At 42.5% G+C, this 20,251-nt stretch overlaps 1 protein-coding gene across 1 annotated transcript in view; it reads right to left on the minus strand.

Moving 5' to 3' along the window:
* ADCY10 (adenylate cyclase 10) overlaps positions 1–20,251 on the minus strand; it is a gene marked incomplete at its 3' end in the record, with an annotated part of 106,331 nt that overhangs the window by 59,261 nt on the left and 26,819 nt on the right. The window contains exons 10-16 of the mRNA XM_081256265.1: positions 19,209–19,327; positions 18,108–18,184; positions 16,137–16,326; positions 12,920–12,975; positions 3,202–3,355; positions 815–1,007; positions 209–295 (exon numbers count right to left, since the gene is read on the minus strand). Coding sequence (XP_081112391.1) covers positions 209–295; positions 815–1,007; positions 3,202–3,355; positions 12,920–12,975; positions 16,137–16,326; positions 18,108–18,184; positions 19,209–19,327 — 876 coding nt within the window. The remainder of the gene's footprint in view (positions 1–208; positions 296–814; positions 1,008–3,201; positions 3,356–12,919; positions 12,976–16,136; positions 16,327–18,107; positions 18,185–19,208; positions 19,328–20,251) is intronic.

The following is a 20,251-nucleotide window of genomic DNA, read 5'->3' on the forward strand; positions in this document are numbered from 1 at the left end:
AAAGGACTCCTTTCAAGCACAGCTAAATTCTAAACAGAGTCTTAGCTTGAGGTTTGGAAGGATGGAGGAAAATGAACCACTTTGGGTTAAAGCTTTCACATACTTCAAAGCTTCTTGCCATTGGAGTCTAAACCCTTGAGGTCACCTGGCTTTGCGGTGAGACGCCCAGTTTCCCCCTCCCCATTATTTGACCTATAGACGCTCTTACTTGCTCCAAGATCTTCATAAACAACGCTTCCAACTGTTTCTGCTTTCTCGTGGTGCTCATCCTGGAAACCTCTCGTGAAATAGGGAACTGTATAAAGAATTATGAAAATATTGAGTATGGGCAAATAGCAGAGGGAAATACTAGTTGTATGACTCTGGTAATTCACTTTACTGTTCTGTGCCTTAAAATCCTCATGTGCTAGGTAATCCATAACATCCCTTCCAGCTCTAATACTCTAGGTCATTGAATCGAATAGATACAGGGAAGAACAGGGCACATTCTTGTCTTTGCCTTGGCAGTCACCTGTGGGAGCAGAGTGATTTCGTGCCCTGGACTAGCTAGTATAGTACAGCTATGATGGGAAGGTGAGAAAAGAAATGAATCAGCAGGTGGCTATTTGGGTTTTCTTGAGTCTGGTACCAATATATCTCAGGAAGGTGGCTCATTCAAGGATTGGGAGCCATTTCCTTACCACCTGGACATTGCAGATGAGAAAAGAAGGGGATAATAAAGGCCAAGGAGATGCAAAGTCATAAAGCATCAAGGAGGAGTGGCCACATCTGCCCCCTCACTATTTCTCACAGGAGTCTAACACTAGCCAGTTACCTGCACATGGAAAATGTCATTAAGAAGACAATGGAACTTTTCATCCAGCAGTGACTTGACTTTCTTTTGAAGGTTGGTCTGTCGTTCTTTATAATGTTTGCAAGTATCCAGACCTAGTACATTGGCCATGAGTATCTGGATGGTATAAAAATTTTGATGGAAGCTGATCTTAGTCAACGCAATAGCAATAGTCCTGTTTATAAGAAAGTCAGGAATCAGAGTTTTAAAATATATTTTTTGAAAACAATAAAGGTTGAAGGAAAGCCCTGACTCTTCATATTCAGTTGTAATGACAGATCTCCCAAGCTATCTGGAAGCTGTTCTTTATTTGTGCTTCAGATACCCTCCCTTATTCCACTATGTTTCTAAGCTCTGTAAATGTATCCTAGCTATCCCCTCTTCTCTCGCCCTACCACCAATGCCTGGGTTCAGGCCCTCATACTCTCACCTATACTCCCTAACAGCATACTACTACCCTTGTCTAGCACCAAGACTCTCTGAAGGCATCACCTTTATAGAAGCCTGAAGCACCTAGGTAGATGCAAGTCTAGGTTAAGTCTAGACTCCTTCATGTGACATATAAGCCTTTCCAAGTCCTCATTGTCATTTCTTGCCACTCTCTGCCCAGCAGTCTCCCCTCCACCAACAACAAACCAGTGAGTGTTCCCTGCACATCCAACTGTTTCTTCTCTTTATGCCTTTGCTTTCCTCGGCCTGGAGTGTTATCACTTCTCACAGTCCCTCCTAATCCCTCGTGTCCTGTTCATTTATAAACCTCAGCTCAGGAGTAACCTCCTGGAAATCCTCCCTGATGCCCTCAGGTTGGATGACATACCCCCCTTTCTCGTAGTTTTTACAGTACTCTATGGCGTGCTTCTACCGCTGTCCTCACCACCTTCTATTTTTACTGTCATCTCTCTTTCCTTCTCTTTTGTGAGAACTCCTTGAGGGTAGGGATCAGGTATTATTCGTCTTCAAGGCTTTGCAACTTGTTATGGATTGATTTAGGCACCCCTTCCCCCCACCAATTCATATGCTGAAGTGTTAGCCCTCAGAATGTGACCTTATTTGGGAATAGGGTCATTACAGATGTAACTAGGTAAGTTAAGATGAGGCCATACTGGAATAGGGTGGGCCCCTAATCCAATATGACTGTCTCTTTATAGGAAGGGGAAATTTGGGATTCCCTGGCTCCAGTGGTTAGGACTCGGTGCTTTCACTGGTGTGGCCCAGGTTCAATCCCTGGTTGGGGAACTAAGATCCCGCAAGCCACGCAGTGGGAAAAAAAAAAGAAGAGGGAAATTTTTGGACACAGACAGCACACATGGAGAACATCATGTGAAGATGGAGGCAGAGACTGGGGTGATGCTTCTACAAGCCAATGAACACCAATGACTGCCAGCAAGCCACCAGAAGCTAGGAAAGAGGCACAGAACAGATTGTCCCTCACAGCTGATGGAAGGAACCAACTTTACCACACCTGGATCTTGGACTTCTACCCTCCTGTACACCGAGACAATATACTTCTCTTGCTTAAGCCACCTAGCTTGTGGTGTTTTGTCATGGTAGCTCTAGCAAACTAATATAGCACTTAGTTCCTGGAACATAGTAGGTACTCAGTAAGTGATGGAATAAATGAGTGTCTTCTGGTTATTTTGAATTATCCCTTCAGCAATGTTAAAGATATTTTAAAACTAGTCTTTCTCAGGCCTGACATTAAAAAAGAGTAGAAACACAGCTAAAAGTAAGATTAATCAGAATCTTCCCCTTAAAGCCTTTAGGTTAGATGGTGAAAGGATGTGAGACACCATTACCATTGTCTTGGTCATCATCACTGTTAGTGAATACCATACCGTCCACCTCCATGAGATGGGTTGTCCCAAAGAGAGCCCTCATGACATTCCTTATATGAAAAGAGACAAACAGCATGAGGTAAGTACATCAGCTCTGCCTTTCGAAGGAAACTCTAGAGGCCTTTCATTCTCTAACCATACTCTCAGGGCTCAGTGGTTTGAACTAGTGATTCCCTGTCGGCCACATGGATAAACTTAGTATTTGTTCTGCAGACCCAATCTATCCTCAACATTTATACCAGTTGTTCTCAAACTGTGCATTAGGAAACTTAAAAATATCAATGTCCAAGCCCGTCCTGGCATTAAATCAGGATCTCCAGGGGTCAGCCCATCTTCCATTTTCTCAGTTCGATATGTTTATCATTAATTACGTATCTAGCACAAGGGGCATGACACCCAATAATAACTGATAGATTGTGGATAGTTTACATAAGGCAACTTATATAAAGGAGAGGAACATTGAAACAAATGAAACTCTTAAAGATGTCAGGATTCTCTGTATTCACAAAAAAATGGTCATTGCAAGACACTCACCTGTGGTTCTCACCTTGAGCCAGGTACTCAATTTCCACTAGTATCTGGCTTTTTCCATATCCAGATAATCCTTCGTATATCAGGACTCGGCTGCAGTTAGATATCAAAAATTCCTTCATAGTACACATGAAGTATTTGATCTCCTTATCGCGTCCTGTTATTTTCATTTTTAAAAAAGGGAGAAAACCCACTCAACATAAAATAGTCTAGAAACATAAAAAAGCACATAGTGATACAGCTTCTAAGAATACCCTTGGAATTTCCATGGCATTGTTCATGGAGTTTCTTGAGGTCCTGTGCACTTTAAAATTTTTAAAAATCTTTCTCTAGAACTTTCCAGTTAAGAGTGTGGTTTTACAGTTTTGTTTTGTTTTGATTCCCACAAGCTGTGAGGGAAAGGATTCTTATAATGCTCATTATGATGTCCATTTAACTTTAGTGTAGAAAACTGAGATTTGCTTAAATTATACAACCAGGAATTAAACCAGGGCTATCTGACCCTAATGCTTGTTTTCTTTTCCTTTTTCTGTAACACACTAGAAGTAACTATAGATTATTACATTAGGAAATCAACTTATTAAAGTTAGGGTTCCCATGTTGAACAATATGGATAAAAATTTTTTATTTCCGATTCTGTGACGGAAACTTGCTCTTTGTAAATGAGAAATTATACTTATCTCAGGGCTACTAAAAGTATTAACAGTGATAAAAAAAATTCAATTTCCTAGCCGGGCTCTTTGGTGGAGCTAATGGCGGAATCTGGGAGGGCTCACGCCAAGGAGTACTTCCCAGAACTTCTGCTGCCAGTGTCCTTGTCCTTACGGTGAGGCACAGCCACCCCCGCCGCTGCAGAAGCCCCTCCAACACTACCAGAAAACTGAAGCTTAGAAGTTAAACATTTTGAGAGAGCGGGAAGATGGCGGAAGAGTAAGACACGCAGATCACCTTCCTCTCCACAGATACACCAGAAATACAGCTACACGTGGAACAACTCCTACAGAACACCTACTGAACCCTGGCAGAAGACCTCAGACCTCCCAAAAGGCAAGAAAGTCCCCACGTACCTGGGTAGGGCAAAAGAAAAAAGAATAAACAGAGACAAAAAGATAGGGACGGGACCTGCACCAGTGGGAGGGAGCTGTGAAGGAGGAAAGGTTTCCACACACTAGAAGCCCCTTCGCGGGCGGAGACTGCGGGTGGAGGCGGGGAAAAGCTTTGGAGCCGAGGAGGAGAGCGCAGCAACAGGGGTGTGGAGGGCAAAGCGGAGAGATTCCCGCACAGGGGATCGATGGTGCCGACCGGCACTCACCAGCCCGAGAGGCTTGTCTGTCTGCTCACCCGCCGGGGCGGGCGGGGCTGGGAGCTGAGGCTCGGGCTTCGGTCAGAGCGCAGGGAGAGGACTGGGGGCGTGAACACAGCCTGAAGGGGTTAGAGCGCCACGGCTAGCCGGGAGGGAGTCTGGGGAAAAGTCTGGACCTGCCGAAGAGGTAAGAGACTTTTTTTTCCCTCTTTGTTTCCTGGTGCGCCAGGAGAGAGGATTAAGAGTGCTGCTTAAAGGAGCTCCGGCCCGGAGGAAGATGGCGGAAGAGTAAGACGCGGAGATCACCTTCCTCCCCACAGATACATCAGAAATTCATCTACACGTGGAACAACTCCTACAGAACACCTCCTGAACGCTGACAGAAGACCTCAGACCCCCCAAAAGGCAAGAAACTCCCCACGTACCTGGGTAGGGCAAAAGAAAAAAAGAATAAACAGAGACAATAGGATAGGGACGGGACCTGCACCAGTGGGAGGGAGCCGTGAAGGAGGAAAGGTTTCCACACACTACAAGCCCCTTCGAGGGCGGAGACTGCAGGTGGCGGAGGGGGAAAGCTTCGGAGTAGCGGAGGAGAGCACAGCAACAGGGGTGTGGAGGGCAAAGCGGAGAGATTCCGGCACAGAGGATCGGTGCCCTCAGGCACACACCAGCCCGAGAGGCTTTGGCCGCCGGGGCGGGCGGGGCTGGGAGCTGAGGCTCGGGTATCGGCTTTCAGTCGGAGCGCAGGGAGAGGACTGGGGCTGGCGGCAGGAAGAGAGCCTGAAGGGGTTAGTTAGTGCACCACGGCTAGCCCGGAGGGAGTCCGGGGAAAGGGTCTGGAGCTGCCGAAGAGGCAAGAGACTTTTTTCCCTCTTGTTTCCTGGTGCGCGAGGAGAGGGCATTAAGAGGGCTGCTTGGGGAAGCGCCGGAGACAGGCGCGGACCTCGGAGACGGGCGTGGGACGCTGGGGCTGCTGCTGCCGCCGCCGCCGCGGGGCCTGTGTGCGAGCGCGGGTCACTGTCCGCCCCGCCTTCCGGGGGGCCTGTGCACCCCGCCACTGCCGGGGTCCCGGGACCCGGGGACGGCTTTCCCGGGAAAGCGCACGGAGCGCCTCGGGCTGCTGCAACGTCACGCCGGCCTCTGCCGCCGCAGGCCCGCCCCACACTGCGCGCCCCTCCCTCCCCTCTGCCTGAGTGAGCCACTGCGCGCCCCTCCCTCCCCTCTGCCTGAGTGAGCCAGAGCCCCCGAATCAGCGGCTCCTTTAAACCCGTCCTGTCTGAGCGAAGAACTGACGCCCTCCAGCGACCTACGCGCAGAGGCGGGGCCCGGTCCAAGGCTGAGACCCGGGAGCTGTGAGAGCAGAGACAGGGAAATCTCTCTGTGCAGCCTCGGAGGCAGCGGATTAAAGCTCCACGGCCCATTTGATGTGCCCTGCGTCTGTGGAGTGCATAAACGGACAGAGAATCATCCCAAATTGAGGAAGTGGACTTTGAGGACAAGATTTAAGACTTTCCCCCCTTTTCCTCTTTTTACAACGAATTATCCCAAATTGAGGAGGTGGACTTGGAGAGCAAGATTTTTGATTTTTCCCCCTGCTCTCTTTTTGTGAATGTGTGGATGAAAGGCTCTTGGTGCTGCAGCCAGGAGTCAGTGCTGTGCCTCTGAAGTGGGAGAGCCAACTTCAGGACACGGGTCCACAAGAGACCTCCCAGCTCCACATAATATCAAGCAGCGAAAATCTCCCAGAGATCTCCATCTCAACACCAGCACCCAGCTTCAGTCAACGACCAGCAAGCTACAGTGCTGGTCACCCTATGCCAAGAAACTAGCAAGGCAGGAACACAACCCCACCCATTAGCAGAGAGGCTACCTAAAAACATAATAAGGCCACGGGCACCCCAAAACACACCACCAGACGTGGACCTGTCCACCAGAAAGACAAGATCGAGCCTCAACCACCAGAACACAGGTATTAGTCCCCTCCACCAGGAAGCCTACACAACCTACTGAAACAACCTTAGCCACGGGGGACAGACACCAAAAACAACAGGAACTACGAATCTGCAGCCTGCAAAAAGGAGACCCCAAACACAGTAACATAAGCAAAATGAGAAGGCAGAAAAACACACAGCAGGTGAAGGAGCAAGATGAAAACCTACCAGACCTAACAAATGAAGAGGTAATAGGCAGTCTACCTGAAAAAGAATTCAGAATAATGATAGTAAAGCTGATCCAAGATTCTATTTCCAAGATCCAAAATCTTGGAAATAGAATAGACAAAATGCAAGAAACAGTTAACAAGGACCTAGAAGAACTAAAGATGAATCAAGCATTGATTAAAAACACAATAAATGAAATGAAAAATACTCTAGATGGGATCAATAGCAGAATAACTGAGGCAGAAGAACGGATAAGTGAGGTGGAAGATAAAATAGTGGAAATAACTGATGCAGAGCAAAATAAAGAAAAAAGAATGAAAAGAACAGAGGACAGTCTCAGAGACCTCTGGGACAACATTAAACGAACCAACATTCGAATTATAGGGGTTCCAGAAGAAGAAGAGAAAAAGAAAGGGACTGAGAAAATATTTGAAGAGATTATAGTTGAAAACTTCCCTAATATGGGAAAGGAAATAGTTAATCAAGTGCAGGAGGCACAGAGAGTCCCATACAGAATAAATCCAAGGAGAAATACGCCAAGACACATATTAATCAAACTGTCAAAAATTAAACACAAAGAAATCATATTAAAAGCAGCAAGGGAAAAACAACAAATAACACACAAGGGAATCCCCATCAGGTTAACAGCTGATCTCTCAGCAGAAACTCTACAAGCCAGAAGGGAGTGGCAGGACATAATTAAAGTGATGAAGGAGAGAAGCCTGCAACCAAGATTACTCTACCCAGCAAGGATCTCATTCAGATTTGATGGAGAAATTAAAACGTTTACAGACAAGCCAAAGCTGAGAGAGTTCAGCACCACCAAACCAGCTTTACAACAAATGCTAAAGGAACTTCTCTAGGCAAGAAACACAGCAGAAGGAATATACCTACAATAACGAACCCAAAGCAATTAAGGAAATGGGAATAGGAACATACATATCAATAATTACCTTAAATGTAAATGGACTAAATGCTCCCACCAAAAGACACAGAGTGGCTGAATGGATACAAAAACAAGACCCATATATATGCTATCTACAAGAGACGCACTTCAGACCTAGAGACACATACAGACTGAAAGTAAGGGGATGGAAAAAGATATTCCATGCAAATGGAAATCAAAAGAAAGCTGGAGTAGCAATTCTTATATCAGACAAAATAGACTTTAAAATAAAGACTATTAGAAGAGACAAAGAAGGACACTACATAACGATAAAGGGATCGATCCAAGAAGAAGATATAACAATTGTAAATATTTATGCACCCAACATAGGAGCACCTCAATACATAAGGCAAATACTAACAGCCATAAAACGGGAAATCGACAGTAACACAATCATAGTAGGAGACTTTAACACCCCACTTTCACCAATGGACAGATCATCCAAAATGAAAATAAATAAGGAAACACGAGCTTTAAATGATACATTAAACAAGATGGACTTAGTTGATATTTATAGGACATTCCATCCAAAAACAACAGAATACACATTTTTCTCAAGTGCTCATGGAACATTCTCCAGGATAGATCATATCTTGGGTCACAAATCAAGCCTTGGTAAATTTAAGAAAATTGAAATTGTATCAAGTATCTTTTCCGACCACAGTGCTATGAGACTAGACATCAATTACAGGAAAAGATCTGTAAAAAGTACAAACACATGGAGGCTAAACAATACACTACTCAATAACGAAGTGATCACTGAAGAAATCAAAGAGGAAATTAAAAAATACCTAGAAACAAATGACAATGGAGACACGACGACCCAAAACCTATGGGACGCAGCAAAAGCAGTTCTAAGGGGGAAGTTTATAGCAATACAATCCCACCTTAAGAAACAGGAAACATCTCGGGCAAACAACCTGACCCTGCACCTAAAGCAATTAGAGAAAGAACAAAAAACCCCCAAAGTTAGCAGAAGGAAAGAAATCATAAAGATCAGATCAGAAATAAATGAAAAAGAAATGAAGGAAACGATAGCAAAGATCAACCAAACTAAAAGCTGGTTCTTTGAGAAGATAAACAAAATTGACAAACCATTAGCCAGACTCATCAAGAAAAGAAGGGAGAAGACTCAAATCAATAGAATTAGAAATGAAAAAGGAGAAGTAACAACTGACACTGCAGAAATACAAAAGATCATGAGAGATTACTACAAGCAACTCTATGCCAATAAAATGGACAACCTGGAAGAAATGGACAAATTCGTAGACATGCACAACCTGCCAAGACTGAATCAGGAAGAAATAGAAAATATGAATAGACCAATCACAAGCACTGAAATTGAAACTGTGATTAAAAATCTTCCAACAAACAAAAGCCCAGGACCAGATGGCTTCACAGGCGAATTCTATCAAACATTTAGAGAAGAGCTAACACCCATCCTTCTCAAACTCTTCCAAACAATATCAGAGGAAGGAACACTCCCAAACTCATTCTACGAGGCCACCATCACCTTGATACCAAAACCAGGCAAGGATGTCACAAAGAAAGAAAACTACAGGCCAATATCACTGATGAACATAGATGCAAAAACCCTCAACAAAATACTAGCAAACAGAATCCAACAGCACATTAAAAGGATCATACACCATGACTAAGTAGGGTTTATTCCAGGAATGCAAGGATTCTTCAATATACGCAAATCAATCAACGTGATACGCCATATTAACAAATTGAAGGAGAAAAACCATATGATCATCTCAATAGATGCAGAGAAAGCTTTCGACAAACTTCAACACCCATTGATGATAAAAATCCTGCAGAAAGTAGGCATAGAAGGAACTTTCCTCAATATAATAAAGGTTTTATATATGACAAACCCACAACCAACATCATCCTCAGTGGTGAAAAACTGAAAGCATTTCCACTAAGATCTGGAAAAAGACAGGTTGCCCACTCTTACCACTGTTATTCACCATAGTTTTGGAAGTTTCAGCCATGGCAATCAGAGAAGAAAAGGAAATAAAAGGAATCCAAATCGGAAAAGAAGAAGTAAAGCTGTCACTGTTTGCAGATGACATGATACTATACATAGAGAATCCTAAAGATGCTACCAGAAAACTACTAGAGCTAATCAATGAATTCGGTAAAGTAGCAGGATACAAAATTAAGGCACAGAAATCTCTTTCATTCCTATACACTAATGACAAAATATCTGAAAGAGAAATAAAGGAAACACTCCCATTTACCATTGCAACAGAAAGAATAAAATACCTAGGAATAAACCTACCTAAGGAGACAAAAGACCTGTATGAAGAAAACTATAAGACACTGATGAAAGAAATTAAAGATGATACAAACAGATGGAAAGATATACCATGTTCTTGGGTTGGAAGAATCAACACTTTGAAAATGACTATACTACCCAAAACAGTCTACAGATTCAATGCACTTCCTATCAACCTACCAATGGCATTTTTCACAGAACTAGAACAAAAAATTTCACATTTTGTATGGAAACACAAAAGACCCCGAATAGCCAAAGCAATCTTGAGAATGAAAAATGGAGATGGAGGAATCAGGCTCCCTGACTTCAGACTATACTGCAAAGCTACCGTAGTCAAGACAGTATGGTACTGGCACAAAAACAGAAATATAGATCAATGGAACAGAATAGAAAGACCAGAGATAAACCCACACACATATGGTCACCTTATCTTTGACAAAGGAGGCAGGAATGTACAGTGGAGAAAGGACAGCCTCTTCATAAGTGGTGCTGGGAAAACTGGACAGGTACATGTAAAAGTATGAGATTAGAACACTCCCTAACACCATACACAAAAATAAGCTCAAAATGGATTAAAGTCCTAAATATAAGGCCAGAAACTATCACACTCTTAGAGGAAAACACAGACAGAACATTCTATGACATAAATCACAGCAAGATTCTTTTTGACCCGCCTCCTAGAGAAATGGAAATAAAAACAAAAATAAACAAATGGGACCTAATGAAACTACAAAGCTTTTGCACAGCAAAGGAAACCATAAACAAGATCAAAAGACAACCCTCAGAATGGGAGAAAATATTTGCAAATGAAGCAACTGACAAAGGATTAATCTCCAAAATTTATAAGCAGCTCATGCAGCTCAATAACAAAAAAACAAACAACCCAATCCAAAAATGGGCAGGAGACCTCAATAGACATTTCTCCAAAGAAGATATACAGATTGCCAACAAAAACATGAAAGAATGCTCAACATCATTAATGATTAGAGAAATGCAAATCAAAACTACAATGAGATATCATCTCACACCAGTCAGAATGGCTATCATCAAAAAATCTAGAAACAATAAATGCTGGATGGGGTGTGGAGAAAAGGGAACACTCTTGCACTGCTGGTGGGTATGTGAACTGGTACAGCCACTATGGAGAACGGTATGGAGGTTCCTTAAAAAACTACAAATAGAACTACCATATGACCCAGCAATCCCACTACTGAGCATATACCCTGAGAAAACCATAATTCAAAAAGAGACATGTACCAAAATGTTCATTGCAGCTCTATGTACAATAGCCAGGACATGGAAACAACCTAAGTGTCCATTATCAGATGAATGGATAAAGAAGGTGTGGCAGATATATACAATGGAGTATTACTCAGCCATAAAAAGAAACGAAATTGAGTTATTTGTAGTGAGGTGGATGGACCTAGAGTCTGTCATACAGAGTGAAGTAAGTCTGAAAGAGAAAGACAAATACCGTATGCTAACACATATATATGGAATATAGAAAAAAAATGTCATGAAGAACCTAGGGGTGAGACGGGAATAGAGACACAGACCTACTAGAGAATGGACTTGAGGATATGGGGAGGGGGAAGGGTAAGCTGTGACAAAGTGTGAGAGTGGCATGGACATATATACACTACCAAACATAAAATAGATAGCTAGTGGGAAGCAGCTGCATAGCACAGGGAGATCAGCTCGGTGCTTTGTGACCGCCTGGAGGGGTGGGATAGGGAGGGTGGGAGGGAGGGAGACGCAAGAGGAAAGGGATGTGGGAACAGATGTATATGTATGACTGATTCACTTTGTTATAAAGCAGAAACTAAAAAAAAAAAAAAATTGTGTTCATTAAATACATCACTAATAGAGTAAAAAGGCAAGCAGAGAATGGGAAAAGTTACATACAGTAAAAACAAATGGACCCATTTTCATAATATATAAATAATTCCAACAGATCTATAAAAAATACAATCCAATTGAAAAATAGAGAAAAGATTTCTACAGACACTTTATAAAAGATGATTTCCAAATGGCCAATAAATATTTGGAAAAGGCACTCAAGCACATCAGGGAAATACAGATGGAAACCATGGTGAGATACCACTATAAACCCAACAGAATCATTAAAATTATAAAGACTGAGAAAACTATGTACCAAAATTGTACCCTTTGCCCCAACAGTATCACTCCTATATATATACTCAACAGCAGAAATGCATACATATGTTCACCATAAGACTTGTACAAAAATCTTTATGGCAGTATTATTCATAAGAACCCAAACTGTAAACAACTCAAATGTTGTACAAAAGCAGAATGAATACATTGTTATATATTTATAAAAGGGAATATAGTCATCCCTCTGTACCCACAGGAGATTGGTTCCAGGACCCCCGGGGATATCAAAATCTGCGGATGCTCAAGTCCCTTATATAAAATGGTGTAGTATTTGCATATAACCTAAACACATCCTCCTGTATACTTTATCTCATCTCTAGGTTGATTATAATAGTAAATACAATGTAAATGCTATGTAAATAGTTGCCGGTGTGCAGCAAATTCAAGTTTTGCTTTTGGGAATTTTCTGGAATTAAAAAAAATTTTTTGTTTTGATTTGTGGTTGCTTGAATCCATGGATGCACACCCTGCAGATACAGAGGGCCAACTGTACTACAGCAATGAAAATGAATGAATTATAGCTACATCCAACAATATGGATGAATTTCATAATGTAATGTTGATTAAAAGAAGGCTTATGTAATTACACAATATATGATTTCATTCATATAAATTTTAAGAACAGGCCTAAGTAATTTAGGGTGTTAGAAATCTTTGGGTAAAGGGAGAGGGATAAAGTATGTGAGGGTTTCCAGAGTACTGTTAGTTTTCTATTTCTTGGCCTGGATGGTGATTATACATTCATTTTGTGATAATTCATTAAGCTGAAGACTTATCATTGGTGTACTTCTCTGTATGTCTTTTTATAGTTCAATAAAGAGGTTTAAAAATCAAGGCTCACTACCTACCTAGCAAAGGGTAACTCTCATTTCTGTTGCAGATGAGGTATGCCATCCCAAACATGCTGAAGAGAAGAAAAGAAAAGATGTTAGCATCAAAACGGAAATACTGAGAGCCAGAGGGACTAGTTCTTAGTTCCCAGAAAGCCTCCTTTTCAGTCTCTAACAGGAATCTATCCCCTGTTATCAAGGGGTCTAACAAGGGGTGCAGATGCCAAGAGGAAGGGAAAGGAGAAGTTCTTACCTGGTAATAGAGTCTCCAAACAACTTATGTAGCTGCCTTTACCACAGCACCTGGTACGTTGTTCAAAAAATGCTTGTTGAGTCTGCATTGGTAGAACTGACCCTTTTCTAGGGAAACCAGACACCCAGTATGGGACCCAATACAGTTAGATGTGTTATACTGTCTCACAGCATGGAAAGATTCTACCAATTGCTCAAACAATGACAGTTCACCTTTGTGGAGCACATGCTATGTGCCTGGCAGTTTCAAGTGCTGTACATGTACCATTTTCTTTACTCCTGACAAAAACCTTATTAAGAAGGTATTATTATTATGTCCATTTTACAAATTAGAAAATTGAGGTACAGAGAATTTAACTTGAACAAGATCCCATGGCTAGTGGTGACAGAGGATAGTGACAGAGTCAGTATCTAAAACTAGGCCAGGGGCATATGTTTGCCCACTGCATAATATCATCTCTTGAAGGGGCCTTTTTAGACAAATGGCTCATTCCCTTGTTTATACTATTATACTACCTTGTTATGCCTCTGTTATAGCTCATACCCAAGTTTCCTAGGTAATATACACCTGATTTTGCGTATGTTGTCTTCCCCATTAGATTTCAGGACAGGAACCAGGCCCTGTTCATACTTGTATGTGTATTTCTATAGTCTCTTATTTGCAGAGATGGTACAGAGAAACCATAAAGGGGGCAGACTTTGGGATCCGATAATCCTGGTAGTCTCAGAAACAGTAGAGAGTTTCTGTGGTAGACTGACTGTACAAATGGTGCCACGTCTTCATCCTTACTTGTATCTATGTCCTTTGCTATGTACTGTACCTTTGCAGTGTCCTCCCACCCTGGGCTCAGACTTGTGAATGTTTTGGCCAATGGGATGTTAGCAAACATGACATAGAGGCTTGAAAAATGCTTGCTCTATCTTGATCTTCTGATATTGCCATGACTACATGCCTGGGTTAGCCCAATATAAGATGAGACACATAGAGTCAAACTGTCCCAGTTATGTCAGCCAAAATTCCCAGTTATTCCACCTGAGGTCATCCTGGATCAGCCAACAACCTGTTGAACCCCAGGCATGTCTAGGAAAGATCATCCAAATCTGCCAAGATCAGCTGAACCCCACATATTCATGAGATAAATAAAAATTTACTGTTGTATACAACTGAGGTTTTGTGGTTGACTATAATGCAGCATTATTGTGGCATTTTGAACCTTGGCTCAATTATTTACTAGATTTATGACTATGGACAAGTCATTTAACATCTCAGAGTCTCAGTTTTTAAATTTATATAATAGGGTTAATAATAGTTTGTTTCTACCTCATATAGTTGATATTGAGGTAAAGTGCCTAATATTTAATAAGGGCTCACAAAAATTATTATTCATTCATTTATTCGAACAGCATTTTATTGATGATCTACACATGCCAAGAACAGTGCTGAGCCCTGGGAATACAAAGATGAATAATAAAGACTCCTTGAACCAATTATAGCCCCGATGCTGTCATCTGACCCTTTAAGACCTAGATTCTAGCTTGCTAGTATAAAGAATAATACCTTTTCACTATCCATCCACCAAGCACTACCATATAGAGCTTTCCATGCTGTTCATTCATTTATTCATCATTACTGATGCCTACCAAGCATTGGGGATATAAGAATGAACAAGAAATAATCACTATCCTCAAAAAGTTCCCAGTGTAGTAGGTGAAAAGGCACATCGAGTCTGTGATTGTGATGAGCGTAATGAATGTTCTAATGTGCTATAGAGTTACACAGAGGAGGAAACAGCTAAACTGTCTGAGCTGGGGCTGGGTAGCTTCCAAAGGCAGCTTCAGAGAGGAGGAGATCCTTGAGCTGGATTTCAAAAGCTGACTGTGTTAGCATACGGTATTTGTTTTTCTCTTTCTGACTTACTTCACTCTGTATGACAGACTCTAGGTCCACCCACCTCACTACAAATTTCATATGGAATCTAAAAAAAAAAAAGAAAATGGCTCTGAAGAACCTAGGGGCAGGACAGCAATGAAGACGCAGAGGTAGAGAATGGACTTGAGGAGACGGGGAGGGGGAAGGGTAAGCTGGGATGAAGTGAGAGAGTAGCATTGACATGTATACACTACCAAATGTGAAACAGATAGCTAGTGGGAAGCAGCCACATAGTACAGGGAGATCAGCTCAGTGCTTTGTGACCACCTAGAGGGATGGGATAGGGAGGGTGGGAGGGAGACGCAAGAGGGAGGGGAATATGGGGATATATGTATACATATAACTGATTCACTATGTTATACAGCAGAAACTAACACAACATTGTAAAGCAATTATACTCCAATAAAGATGTTAAAAAAAAAATACTGACTGTGGTTTTCCTAGGAGACTGGGGATGGAATGAGTGAAAGGGAAGATAATCCCCTTAGAACCCCCCCTGGCACCCCACCCAGAGGAAAGGGCACAGGAGGAGATGAGGTAGGAAAGGCAGGTGGTTACTTTGTATGTCATTGCAAGGAATTTGAAAATTATCATGAGAATGATTGGAAGATACTGAGGGGTTTTAAGCCCCAATGCGAGAGCAAGTTGGGCTTTGAGGGAATGTATTTCACTAAACACTTAGAGGAGGAGCAATCCCTGTCAATGCCTGGACACACAATTGACATGATCAATAGTTAATGGTTGGTGATTGGGTCCATGTGGGTCCAAAGAGAAACTCGAATGAGGGGATTCTCTATTCTCTTTACACAACCTTTGAAGAATTACCCTCATAGTCTCAGAACTGAGGGTGCAATGGGATCTTCCACCGTGCTATAGTATCAGCAGGATGGAGGAAGATGAAGGAATTTGAAATCTGGGCCTTGGTCTGGGAAGGAATAGATTTTAATTTCATGAGCTGGCTTTGAATCTGAAATGGGTGACCTGTCATTTTGCTATCATACTTGTCCCACTTCTTTACTAAAAAGTACTGCAAGATCAATGCCCCACACTCACACTTTCTCATTAAGGCCCAAACACTGATACACTGGTCCAGAATCTGCAACACCTTTCATGACTTTCTTTGGAAGCTCTTTGAAAAAGTAGGCTGGTAGGTTGCTGCCATTGTAGGTGACGGAGTCACAGGTCACGATTCCTGGGTAGTACATCATCATCCTGGCAGCTATGTTGACTTTTTGACCAATGACTATAATAAGGAGAGAGAAAGGCAAAGAGCTGGGAGAAAACAGCCATTGAACTGAGTGTAATCTGAGGCATACTGTCCCCAAACGGCATTGTTACCCTTTACTCCCTTTGCCTCTCATGGATGACACAGCAATCTCACCTTCAACTACCCAGATTCAGCCAATGGCTATTTAAAAATATATAAGGAGTTAACTCATTTAGCCACCTGGGAGGCTAAGGGGATGATCTGCTCAGGGATAGCTGGACCCTGAATATGGAGAGGATTCTGTTAAGTGGGATGGTGGACAGGGCCTGAGGGCCCTCAGATGAGGTATACTTGGTCTTCTGCTACAAGAGAGATAAGCAGAAGCTTGTGCCTGGAACAGTGATCTCCAATCGGGTCTGCATGTTCCTGTGTATGAGCCTTCATTTAATTTTTTAAGAGTGAGTAAATGGGGCTGGAAGGAGTGTGTGTGTAGAACTGGTTTAGGGGATATTGTAAGAGGTAATATACTGTAGTGCACAGAGTCTGAAACCAGGTTATGCAGGTTTGGATCTCAGCTCTACCTCTAACTACTATATGTAAATTACTTGGGCAAAATACTTGAACTCAGTTTTCTATACATGCCTCAGTTTTCTAATCTGTAAAATGGGGTCGATAATAGTACCTCTCTCAGAGGGTAGTTTATGAAGATTAATGAGTTAATACACATAAAGAACTTCGAGAAGTGCTGGGCTGCTAGTAAGCCCTCAGTTAATACTACTACTAATTAGGTATTAAATGTTGCCCTTTGACATAAACTTGAATATTCCTGAGTAAGGTATTCATTTTTTAAAAACAGTTTATTATGGGGAAATTTGACCATACAATAAAGCATGGTATCATCAATCTATATACCCATCACCCAGTCCCCAAAACCATTAACCCGTGGCCAATCCCACTCCATCCCCATTCCCATCCACTCTCCACCCTGTATTATTCTGAAGAAAATCTCAGACGTCGTATCATTCCAGACATAACTATTTCAGTTTCATATGTATTCAGTATTTTAGATGTATTATTTCTGAACATTTAAAACCATAATAGGATTGAAGAGGAAAAAGCAGTGAAATCTTAAGATAACACCTACTTACTATTTCCTTTTGAGATTAGTACTATTTATCAGTAATGCCAATATTCATAATTTTTAAGAAGCAGTCCTGGGGCTTCCCTGGTGGCGCAGTGGTTAAGAATCCCCCTGCCAATTCAGGGGACAGGGGTTCGAGCCCTGGTCCAGGTAGATCCCACATGCCACGGAGCAACAAAGCCCGTGCGCCAGAACTACTGAGCCTGCGCACCTAGAGCCCGTGCTCCGCAACAAGAGAAGCCACCGCAATGAGAAGCCCGCGCACCGCAACTAGAGAAAGTCCGTGCGCAGCAACGAAGACCCAAAGCAGCCAAAAATAAATAAATTAAAAAAAAAAAAGCAGTCCTAACCTATCCCAGGAATTAAGAGGAGTAACTGTTTAATGTGAACAGAAAATTAACATAAAGGCCCATCGTCCCACGAGCTTAAGGCCCCCCATGGCTCCCCTCCAATGACTGCATATTTCTTATACTCAATCATAGCCCCAGAAGTGCATATTTGCAATCATTGAGTTGTCCAGGGGCAAAGCTATATGGCTTGGTTCCATCTGGAAGACTGCAAACTTTCTGAACGCAGGGCCCACGTCTCACTTATTTTTGTCCTTCCTCCCACCAAGCCCAGTGGCAAGGCACAGTGTTTGCTGAAAGGAAGATGGAGATAAGTGAGCCCAGCACACCTGTGTACTCGTGCCTCACAGAGTGTCCAACGATTCCGCAGAAGACAATCCCGCTGGCCACGCCTATGGAAACAGTGCTGGCTCCAGGCAGAAAGAGAGTTGTGAGGAAAGAGAAAAAGACAGTGAGCACAGAGAAGGCAGGGAGGGTGGGGACAAGGTGATGAATGGGATGGGGGAGGGGTGGGAAAGGATTTTCAAGAAATAACTCTCTTCCCTTTGTAGTTAGGTTAGGGCAATTGTACATGGCCTGGAGATGTAAAGGAGGGGCAGTTTGTGACAGAGAACTGAGTTCTTAGAAGAGATAACTCAGTTCACTTTTCTGCTACTTTTAAGTATTCATCTGATCTATTTTTCTGTAAAATAAGCTCATCACCCCAAATGGACTTTCAATATAGAATGACTTTGAGTAAACAATTTTAACTATCTTTTGTGATTGCTAGAAAGAACAAGGTCATTGTTTTGAAAGGAAGTAACTCAGTGTGTGGCATCAAAAGCTAACTTTGCTAATGCACACAGATGACTAGAGGCTGAGAAGGTGGAATATTTAGGGCAAGGGGTGGTACCTGTTAGAGTAGACCAGAGTGGGCTGCAAGTAGGGTCACTGGGGTGCTCAGTCTGGGGGAGCCTGAGGGCACTGGGCTCTTGGACAGCCGGGGTTGAGGATGGTAAACGTTATCTTGACAGTTTTACTCAGTGGATCATCTTGAGGCCAGATCAATATATAAATTTCCAACCCAAGGACTTACTTTATCTCCTAGTTATTAAAAATCAACTCAGGTCTCCAACATAGTTGGGAGTGTGACCTCTACCAGAAAGTAAGCCAGAATAGAGAGAGACAACTCAGTTCGACTCTCTCTGGTACATTTGGACTTTTTAGGAGTATCCTTTCTCCACCTGGCCTTGACCATCCCCCATCTGACTGCGTCAGGGCTGGGTTTGCTCACCCTACCTGTACATTAGATGAGTAATGAATGCAGACATAAGGGCACCCAGGCAAGAACAGCCTTCTCCTGCCTTCCTCTTCCCTGACACTTGTCCTATCTCCCCATATCCTACAACAGGGTCAGGGACCAGACGGAATCAGGGTCTGGAAACACTCACTGGATCTTGTGGACGTGAGAGCAGAAGTCAAATATATCCACAGCACTTTCCAAGGCATGAGTGACCTCATCAGGTGCCTTTTCCCCGGGAAAACCAAAGACACAGAGAAAGGAGCAGCCCTGTGAGGGAGAGAATCAGCAAACGCAACTGGTGGACAGTCAGCTTTAAACTGGACCAGCTAGAAGGCCCAGTGGAGGGTGGGCAGCAATTTTCACTCTCTGAAACAAATGTCATCATGATTTCTCTCACACCCATTTTATTTTTAGCAAACTCCATGTAACTTCTAGTGCATCATCAACAGTAGGGCTTGAGCCTGAGAGGGGCTTGTTTTTGCTCCAGAGATAGTGGGTTGTACTGAGCTATTTGTGTGCACCCTCCTCTACTCTCTCCTGTGGCCAAGGTCTTGGGCTGCAAGGTACTAAGTTTAAGGCCAAGAAGCAGCACAGAGCAAAAGGTACCAGCTCTGGAATCAAGAAATCTGTGTTCTCAGGCCACTTCCCAAGTGTAGAAACTTGGACAAGTCAATTACACTCTATGAACTTCAGTTTATGAATCTGAAAATGGGTATAACCTAGACTTGCTGAGGTTGGTTAGGCTACTGAAAATATTAATATATTATATATACATATTCACACATATATACACATATACCTTATAAACTCTAAAGTTCTTTTCAGATATTATTATTCATTTTTCTTAAGGATAAAGGCTTAAGCTGGGAGTGGTTTTTCTCACAAAAAGTTAACTCTTTCAAGCAGAAACTCTAAAACTTGGCACTTTTACCACCAGTCCCTTAAAAAATGATCTCAGACGCTGTTTTCTGTAAGAAAAGGACATAATGAATCTTAAGCCCAATGAGTTAAAAATTTGAGTCTATGTATGTTATATCCTGATAAAATGCAAAAGAACAGTAAAATGCCTCAATTTCTTCAACCCTCTCCAAAAAGAAGCTGACCAAGAATCAAATCCTAATTGGCGCTGGGTTCTGTTGTGATGTACGAGGGGAGCCCTGAATCCAGGTCTGTGAAGAGACTAGAGGACAG

The sequence above is a fragment of the Mesoplodon bidens genome (assembly GCF_964165515.1).
Source record: "Mesoplodon bidens genome assembly, chromosome: 2".
Lineage (NCBI taxonomy): Eukaryota > Metazoa > Chordata > Mammalia > Artiodactyla > Ziphiidae > Mesoplodon > Mesoplodon bidens.